General features: G+C 54.2%; 2 protein-coding genes across 2 annotated transcripts; both read right to left on the bottom strand.

Annotated features, from left to right (window-relative positions):
- Positions 1–572: 572 nt before the first annotated feature.
- PLICBS_010146 (uncharacterized protein) lies at positions 573–1,790 on the bottom strand (the record flags this gene model as incomplete). Its single annotated transcript, XM_065601842.1, has 1 exon — positions 573–1,790. The coding sequence occupies one exon, from the start codon at positions 1,788–1,790 to the stop codon at positions 573–575; it is 1,218 nt and encodes a 405-aa protein (XP_065457914.1).
- Positions 1,791–9,509: 7,719 nt separating this feature from the next.
- On the bottom strand, positions 9,510–9,818 carry PLICBS_010145 (uncharacterized protein; the record flags this gene model as incomplete). Its single annotated transcript, XM_065601841.1, has 1 exon — positions 9,510–9,818. One exon carries the CDS (start codon positions 9,816–9,818, stop codon positions 9,510–9,512), a length of 309 nt encoding a protein of 102 aa, XP_065457913.1.

The following is a 9,818-nucleotide window of genomic DNA, read 5'->3' as shown; positions in this document are numbered from 1 at the left end:
ATCCTCGCGTGCCACAGCGCGCCATCGCCGACTGCGCTTGGTCTTGGGTCCCGAGACGATCGTCGCCTCTGTTGTATGTTGAACGCCGCATGTTTGTTCTCTGCATCAACTTGCCTGTACTGGAGCACGTATTGCTTGTGCTTCTTTTGGACGACGCAAAGTATTGTGCCGTCTCGTCTGACCAGATGATTGTTGATCGTATCCCAATAGATGCCTTGCTCTTGGAGCAGTTGGAAAGACACCAGATTGGTATTGAACTCCGTGCAGTATGCAGCATCTTGCAGACGCAGCTTCCCTGGCTTGCCATCCGGCTTGGTGACATCGAGTTCTACCTTGCCGAAGCCAAGTATGGGAACTGCCGCGGTACCCGCGACGACATACTCTCCCTCTCTCGCCTTGCGGATGTTCTTGAATCTCCTCAGGTCGTTAAAGATGTGGAGCGTTGATCCTGAGTCCAGGATTGCCGATAGTAACAGCGGATAGGGGTTGGCTGAAGAGCTGAAGGCGGATCCTAGGAAGGCCGTGTTTGCCGTTCCTACCTTCCGTCCCATGCTCTTCGCCGCCGTTGATTGTCAGTTTATCTCTGCCTTGCGAATCGCGTCAACCTTCTTTTGCAGCTCGCTGTTGCCTTCTAGCGCCTTCTTGGCTTTCCGCAAACGATACTCGTTGCGAGCCGTGCCCTCCGGTCTCTTCTCGTCGAACACATACCAACAGTCAGGTAGGTCATGCCCTCTCATACCGCAGGCCGGGCACTCAGGTACTGGCCTTTTAGCAGGTGTCCCGCCTTGCTCAGTCCTGGTCCTCTTCCGACCTTTTGGCGTGGATGCCTCCTTGTCGTCGGTACTGTCCTTATCGCCATCGTCTACGTGAAATGCCCCGCCCCTCACGGTGGAACCACTCGTGGGTTTATGGCGTATGGCCCATTCACGCATTGCCGCAGCGACTTTTTGGACCGTCCAATCGAGAGAGCCTTCAGGAGCAGGTCGCTGGGCAACCGGTGCAATCAGGTCTCCGTCCTCCGCTTCGACATTGATCTCCGACACAACGGTATTGCTGCTATTTACTCTCCGCCTTCTTTGTGATGGTGTGCTGTAGGATGTTTGGAATGCAAGTGCTTCTTCGAGCTGTCGTCTTCTTCGGACGGCATTTGCATCCAGCTCCCTTGCCTTCTCACTGAAGATGGTAGCGTAGCTTTGGTGCATTGGCTCAATGAGATCTGCGAACTCACGCAGCCATTGGCCATTCTCTGTCTCTGGAAGGTGGTACTTCTGTGCTTTGACTAGCATTGTTTCCCACTTGTCGAGCCATGGAAGGAACGTCTTCTGCCCCTTGAAGCTCTTCATGACCATATTGTATTGGTCCTTCACCTTAGCTAGCATGTAGCCTTCTGACGGTGCTGCTGTCGCTTTCAGCAGCTGCATCCAGCTTCTGAGCGTTTCTTGCCTGTCGAGTGGTTCCCTGAGTTTGTCGGACACCGACTCTAGGACTGTAGTGTACGCTTCGCTGACTTCCGTCTCTTGCTTGGAATATTGCCTTTGTCGGAACTCCCACTGTCGGAATGCAGCATCGTACGATCGCTGTTGAGTCTGCGTCAACTGCGAGTAGTCTGTCGCTGACGAGCCGTAGTCGCTCCACTGCGGCTCCCTTGGCTCAGCCAGAAGCTCGCCCATGGGATTATCCGGGTGCATGTAGGCCCATATTTTTCTGGGGATCTTGGCCGACATGGACTGTATCCAGGCGTCCCAAGTGTCCTGTCCCGTCAGGACGACCTTCCCGTTGTGGGTGGCCATTTTTGTGGATCGTGGGGTTTTTGGCCGGCGGTTTTCACTCCACCGCGCTCTCAACGAGCAACCATGCGATTTGAGTCGTTCAAAATCGTACTCGTCGTTAACCCGTATTTTCTGGTATTTCTTTCGGCTTCACTCAGTAGATTCTGCGCGAGCCGGGCTCATAACTGTCGGAATAGGTGATCACAATGTGTGCAAAATCGGGTGTGTGTGTATTGTCTCTCCGTGTAAGCCACACTGCCTGTCCATTGACTTCCAGTCCATGCAATCACCTGAATCCATATCCTTATACCGGGTTCACCCCCTTTGTGCAACCTCGCTCCCTGACAACATGTGGTCCAATCACTTCCAAAAAGAGGAGGGGGTGGGTGCAGACAATTGTCCGCCTCTTGCGGTTGCTCTTCTGCGTCTAGGGGCACCTCCGTCGGCCAGAACTGGACGGAGCAGTCGTACAGGGAAAGCCAATAAGTCGTCAAGCGACCCTACGGGAAACTTAGCCATTTCTGTCCATACGCCTCCAAACCCAATGGGAAGGCAATTGCTTGGAAACCCGAAAATGGACGCGCGGCAAGGATCGAGGATGGGCGTGATTGTGACAGGTTGTGCCGTACCGCCTCTGCCGTCGTTCATATGGCGACGTCCACTTCCTGTCGAGCAGACATTATGGAGCGAGGCATTGTCTTCGCCCGAATCTTGCGCGCTAATTATGTATCGTACTAGTCGTGGTAAGATGTCTGGAGCGCACATATGGGCTCAGCCTAAATTAGGCAACTACGTGGGGTAGCATGGCAGTCGCAGGTTTCTTCTGGAGGTGATCCTTCATCCAATTGGGGCTTTACTCCTAAAGGAACAAGAGGTTACTGCATATTCCATGGACGCGCGGGACGGTTGGCCCGCGGCGGCAAGTGGCAAACAATTGCTGTTGTGACCCGTCCCGATGCTTCTTTTGCAGATCAAGCTCCATCATCATGTGTCCGCTTCCCGATATGCCGATTACTTGATGCAGTGTAGGTACAGTACGGAATCCAGAATGGCACGACATAGAGTAGGCCGAAATGCGCTAGCTACTTAGTGGCTACGCCGCCACGCGACGCGAAAGGCCACTTGCGTCCTACGTAGAAAATAACCAGAAGTATGGGTGCCCCACTTGATCGTCCACTTCCGGTCCGTCTACAACTTGCCTGGCCACGGGGAGCTGTATTTGGCCCTGCGGGCGTTTTGGCACGCGCAGTTGGGCTGGCAGGAAACGGAAACAGTTGGACTGGGCGACCGTTTTCGAATGGCATGGAAGGCTGTGAACAACGGTCTGTCCTGCGCACACTGCGAGGCTCAGAAACAGACTGGGCTCCATCATCGGCCACAATCCGTTTCTAGGACGTCACAACGCCAGCGTCACCTCTTCGATGCGGCCTCGCACAAGGCTCACCTATATCGCCAATTCTCTTCGCTCTGTACTACAGTATACATCGCCCCTATCTACCGTCTGGGGAACTCCGATGGTCGTTTCGGCTACGCAGATGGCACGGCAATGTTGCGCACCGGGCGAACGCTTGAAGAAACGACTGCTCTCACGTTCCGAGATATGAAGGAACTTCTCGCTTGTGGTGCCGCCAACGGAGTCACTTTCGACCCGGACAAAGCCGAGGTGATGCATTTATCCCGGGAAAGAGCCACTCCCAGCCCTCCGTATTCCAAAAAGCCTCCGAATATTGCAATTGAAGCATCATGGCCGTAAACAGATGAGTGCGATCGATTCACTGGTGTCCTCTGTAAACGTTGTGGACCCGTACCTCGGCTATTTCGTCCGGAACGGACCGTCCGTGAGCCACGGTAGAGAGCCACTCCACAGAAGCCTAGTAGTCTGTAGCCAGAAGAGAGACGTTGCACGGCGACCGCACACCTTGTACCTGAGCTTGTTGTGCACTGCGCCTTAATCATCTCTGGACGATGCCCCGCACCATTCGTAGTGGGATTCGGGATCGAAGCCTACAAGCCGCGCGCGGAGACCGGTAAGTCCATATGAAGGGCCAACCAAACCTGATTTATTAATTTTGCTCGTCGAGATACTGGCTTAGATGCCTCGCTTGTTGCCTTGTCCCGCTCATGATCAAGATTTTCGGCACATTACAACCGGCTGGGACAGAGAATTCACAAAAAAGCCCGCTATGCCGCACTCCATATGTTCAAACAAACGGCACAAAAGATTTGCATTTACATCAATACTATGCTGTGCAGTAGAACTGCGATCCCTCTGCAAAGAAGATGACAGCGGAAAGTTCATGATAGACCAGGAATGGCCACTGTACATAAGCCTTGGCTTGGCAGAGAAATCATCGCCGACGCCATCGGTTGCGCACGCGACATAAATCACAGTGAGATCGAAGGGACGTTTATCTTTATCGTGGATGAGCCAGAGATTGAATCTGCGGTTACAAGAATTAACAGGCGGGGTTTCAAAGCCCGCGTTTGGTCCTGGGAAGAATGCCTTGAGAGCGGTACAGCACGACAAATTACATGCAAGCATTCGTGACTGATATTTTCGCTTCAATTATAAGTCCGTGAAGGCTGAAAGAAAATGCCAATCGATCTTGTACCAGTCGTCCAGCCAACAGTCAATCGAGGCCTGTATGCAATACAGACCTAGATCGCTCTCCTGACTACAAGAACTGTGTTCGATTTTCTCATGCGTCGCAGCGATGCAAGCCACCAGGCGTGCTGGCGGGGTGGCATACGGCGAATTAACAGGTGCTTGTCAAGCCCGCTGAGGCTCAACGCTCCCCTTCCACCCTTCCGTGCAACGGACCCCCACGCAACATTTTCCCTTCCGCGCAACGCTTTCCTTTCCACGCAACGCTTTCCCTTCCACGCAACGCTTTCCCTTCCGCGCAACATTTTCCCTTCCGCGCAACGCTTCCCCTTCCGCGCAACGCTTCCCCTTCCGCGCCACGCCACGCAACATCAAGCCCCTCGCGCGACCAGCGACGCCGTCCAGAACTTGCGAGTCTCTTCCTGACCAAGGATACGATATCGGAACTTGCTATCATGGAACGCGTGCTCTGCATTTGTGGGCACCACTACACAGCAAGTGGCACAGAAGTCATCGGAAGAAGGCACACGTTCGTTGCTGCGAAACTATCTTCGTTGGCGAGGCGTGGCTGAAACACCACAACACAACAGGCCATAACGGTGAAAAAGTGAGCACGTGGACAAAGAGACCGGCTCGTTATCGTGAGAAGGTGGAGTGTGAGCTCGGGTGCCTTGGCTCTCCAACGTGACAGGATGAAAAGACATCACAAATCAGAGCACTATAGATGCACCGAGTGCAGATCGAATATTCATGTCCACCGGCAAGAAAGAGCACGAGCACAGCACTAAGCATGTTTCCTACATGCTGGTTGAAGATTTGCTTCGAGAATGCCGGAACTCGAAGAATTCTCAGCCCGGTCATACATGATAGCCTGGCACTCCTAAGCAGAACACCATCTCCAACTACAATAAAGAAGTGACGCAACGGGCGGGTTCGGCCGCGCAGAGGCAGAGTATTGAGTTTGTCACTATGGCGGCTTCTTGCTGTTTCCTATTCCTGCCTAATATCCTTTTACTACGTATCTCAAGGTTAAAAAGTAATGGGACAACCATGTCCAGTACCTACCTCAATATTCAGGCTTTGCCAGTCAGATGCGGCGGAACACGGACGTGAAGTTTGCGGCAACACCGGGTCTGCTGCAGTACGGGGACCTGCATCATACGCCGTCGGTAAGCAGCGACGAGCGGTCTGCTAAGAAATTGCGATCCGCATCTCTTTAGCACGGGCTCTTCTGCCATCTCCTTATCCCGTAATTAGTACCACCTAGGCGCCGTGGTACATCTGTCATTTAGGCCGACACCTTGTTATGTACAGTGCAGCCTTCTAGAAGCTCGGTGGCGAAACAGAGGCTTCACACACTGTGGGCACCAACTTATCTCATGGCCTGCTCCCACGCGCTCAAAGGTCTGGCCGCCAGGTAATTGCCCTCCAGGATTTTTCCCTCATGCGTAGCTAGCTAGCCATAGGAGAAAGTGGACATTCAGATACCGGCCGCTGCCGAAGCGTTAGGTCCTGCATATTGACCGCCGCGAACGTCCGCCTTCTGATACTAATTCTCTGAAGCACCCACTCAACGCAAAATCATCGGCAAGCAGCCACAATATATTCTTAATGAGCGGCCCTTGCGCTTCTGGATTATTTACCTGGCCGGCCATCGATTGTCCGCTATTGCAGACTCTGAACCCTGGTCTGAAGGCTGTTCAGGAAAGCCGTCCGATCAGGATGGCCAACTGGCATCAGGTCGATCGCTTGCCTGTCCCGTGTGATTGCCTCCTCCAGGTCCGCGATCCTGCCCGTTCGCTTATACCGGGTATAAAGTCCGGTACCAAGAATGTTAAGCTGGCGAGCCAGGTCAGGATGGCCGGGTGGTGTTGATTCGGTCGCTTGCCTCGCAAGTGAAATTGCTTCCTCCAAGTCGGCTATCTCGCCAGTACGCTCATAGCGGTTTAGAAGGCTGATGCCAAGGTCGTAAAGCCAGCTAGCTCTGTCAGGCTGGTCGTGTGGCGTCGAATCAACCGCCCGCCTCGTAAGCGATATTGCCTCGTCCAAGTCGACCATATCACCTATCTTCTCATACCGACTGCTGAGACAAATACCAAGGTTGCTGAACAGCCCGATTCGATCGGGATGGTCGGTGGGAGTCAAGCTCAACGCTCGCCTCGTAACCGCAATTGCCTCATCCAGGTCGGCCACGTCACCTATCTTCTCGTACCGGCTGCGTAGGCAAATTCCAAGGTTGTTTAAATACGGTACCCGGTTAGGATGGCTGTCGACCGCTTGCCTGACTACGGAAATTGCTTCTGCCAAGTCGGCTATCTCGCCTGTCCGCTCGTACCGCGTCAGAAGGCTGATTCCGATATTGCTGAGCCAGCCTGGCCGCTTGGGATGGTCAACTGCCGTAGAGTCGATCGCCTGTTTTGAGAGCAAAATCCCTTCTTCTAGATCAGCCATCCCACCTGTCTGCATATATCGAATCAGAAGGCCATTTCCAAGGTTGCTCAAATATGTTGCCCGATGCCGATGGTCGGGTGGGCTCAAGTCAATCGCCTGTCTGCTGACCAAAATCGCTTCCGCCACGTCAGCCATCTCCCCGGTTCGCTCATATCGACTCAGAAGACAGCTTCCGAGGTTGCTGAACCAGCTTGCCCGGTCCGTATGATCCGCTGGCGACACGTCTATAGAGTGCCTGAATACGTAAATTGCTTCCGCCAAGTCGGCCATGTCGCCTGTTCGCTCGTACCGGTCCAAAAGGCCGACACCAATGTTGCCAAGCCAACCGAGCCGCTCAGAATGCTCGAACGGCGTCGAGTCAACTGCCTGCCTTGAAAGCGCAATTCCTTCCTCTAGGTCAGCCACTTGGCCTGTCCGCCTATACCTACTGCGGAGGCAAGTTGTAAGGCTGTTCAAGTAGAGTGGCCGGTCCGGATGGTCAGTGGGCGTCAAATCGATCGCCTGCTTGACGACGACAGTTGCCCCCTCTAAGTCTGCCATGTCGCCTGTACTTTCGTACGATTGGCGAAGACAAATTGCGAGGTTGTTAAGCCAGCCTGCTCGGTCCGGATGGTCAAGTGGCGTAACGTCAACAACCTGCCGAGCCACAGCAATTGCTTCTTGTAGGTCGGCTAGCTTGCCCGTCCGCTCAAAACGTCTCTCAAGGCTATTTCCAAGATTGTTGAGGCACAGCGCCATCTGAGGATGGTCGGCTGGTGTCAGATCGACCGCTCGTCTAGCTAGTACAATTGCTTCGTTCACGTCACCCACGTCCCCTGTTCGTTCGTGCCGGCTCGAAAGATAGTTGCTGAGGCTGTTCAATTGGCACGCCTGGTTGAGGTGATTCGTCGGCATAAAGTCAGTCGCTTTCCTGGCAAGTGAAATTGCTTCGTCCAAGTCGGCCATCTGACCTGTACGCTCGAACCGGGTTTGGAGACAAATTTGAAGGTTGCTAGACCAGCCTGGCCAGTCTGGGTGGTCGGGTGGGGTCGAGTCGACCAGCTGCCTGGCCACCGCGGTTGCTTCGTCCAGTTCAGCGAGCTTGCCTGTCTTTTGAAACCGGCGCCACAGATGGTTTGCAAGATCGCTCAAGTACCATGCACGCTCCGGATGATCGGCTGATGTTGAATCGACTACCTGCCTGGCCACTGTGATTGCTCTCTCGAGGTCTGACAGCTGCACTGCCTGGTCGGTGTGGTCCGTCGCCCCAGACTGTGGAACTCTGCTAGTTGCTTGAGATGAGGACGCTGCAGGTGATTTCAGCTCACAGTTGTCGTCGGACTTCAGTTGGTCAACCCGGGGCGACTTCATCTTGAACGTGCTTTGGCAGACTGGTCCATCCAAACTGGGTCTCAACCACTCCGTGGTGCGGGATGCATCAAATACCAGTGAGGGGCTCCTTTGAGGAGAAAATCAAAGGCCGGGGATGGGAGGAGGAGTGGGCTGAGGCAAAGAGCGCAGAGCCAATCCCGCTTTTATGGGTGCACCAAATGGAAAGGTAGTCCTTCCAACAGTATCCGGCGAAGCGTTGGCTCCCACTGTCAGAGAAAGTTAACAGTTGAGAAAAGGCTGCTGAGCTCGTGGACAGACCGGCTCTCTACATTTCCTTCACGTGCCACCAAGGCTGCGTCGTCACCGCTGTGGTGCCTGACCCGTCGCAGCTGCAGATCTGAGAGCGGTGGCAGATTAAGCTAGCTGACCAGGTTGCTGATGGGCGCCCGGATATACGAAATACGCCGCCACCCCACTTAAGGGCTGGTCAACCAGAAAATTGGCGAATGTTGACAGGTCTTCGTCTTGTCCTCCCACAGACTTTGTCGATATGTTAGCGTTTCGCCATGTGGTTGCATGCCTTACCGAACGAGATTATCGTACAAATCGCGCAGTTTCTGCCCTCAGAGCGCGACCTGTACTACTTCGGCAGAGTCTGTCGGCGGCTTTATCGACCGGTCAATCTCGTCCTGTACCGCCGTAACCAAGTATCAGGCAAAGCACTCTATTGGGGTGCGGTGAAGAACATCCCAACCGTCATCCAGCATGCAGTCGACGCTGGCACTTGCATCACGGATACCGACTGGCCACTTTTGTCGTATGCGGCGTCGTTGGGGCATGTTCGCGCGCTGGAAGCTCTGCTGAAACACGGCGAGATTGCATCCTTTGTCTGGGAGGTTAATGAGTCCACTCCTCTCCTTGATGGAATTCGTGGCAACAACACGGAAGTAGTCAAACTTTTACTCCATTACGGTGCCGATCCTCTTGAACCATTAGAATCGCGATTCAGACACGGCGAAACCCCGCTACACTATGCTGCAAAATGGCCGAACACGAATCCCGACATTGTGGCCATGCTTATCAAGGCAGCCAACGGCATCGGTCCGCATCATCCACGACACGGGACACTACTCCATGTCGCCGCGTACCATGGTCACAGCAAAATGGCTGAGATACTCTTAGACCTCGGTGCAGACCATATGCTCCCGGACCCAGGAAACTCTACACCACTAGGACTATCCGTCAGTGGTGGTCACATCGAAACGGCAAACTTACTTCTGGCCAGGTCACCTAGTGTTTGTGGTCATCTGAGCTGGGGTGAGCCATTGCTCCTTCACGTGGCAGGCAGCTGCAAAACCGACATGGCCATGCTCCTACTCGAGCACGGCGCGAATCCCCACGACCAATCCGACGCGGGAGCTCGGCCGCTGCACCGAGCCGCGATGTCGGGCAACAATAGCGTCGTCAGGATTTTGCTGGAGCACGGAGCTCATGTGGATGCCCAGTGTACCGATGGCAGAACAGCCCTGCACGAGGCTGTCCTGAAGTCGCGTGCCGAAACTATAAAGATACTCTTGCGAGCAGGTGCGAACACATTGCTTCGGACCAGTTGCGGACGTCAACCTCTCCATCTCGTCCAAGGTGAGGGGGCATCTGAAATCGTTGATGCGTTGCTTGATCAT

The sequence above is a fragment of the Purpureocillium lilacinum genome, assembly GCF_023168085.1.
Source record: "Purpureocillium lilacinum CBS 284.36 DNA, scaffold_8, whole genome shotgun sequence".
Classification (NCBI taxonomy): domain Eukaryota; kingdom Fungi; phylum Ascomycota; class Sordariomycetes; order Hypocreales; family Ophiocordycipitaceae; genus Purpureocillium; species Purpureocillium lilacinum.
Note: the sequence above shows the minus strand (reverse complement) of the source record. Positions and strands in the feature narration are given on the sequence as shown.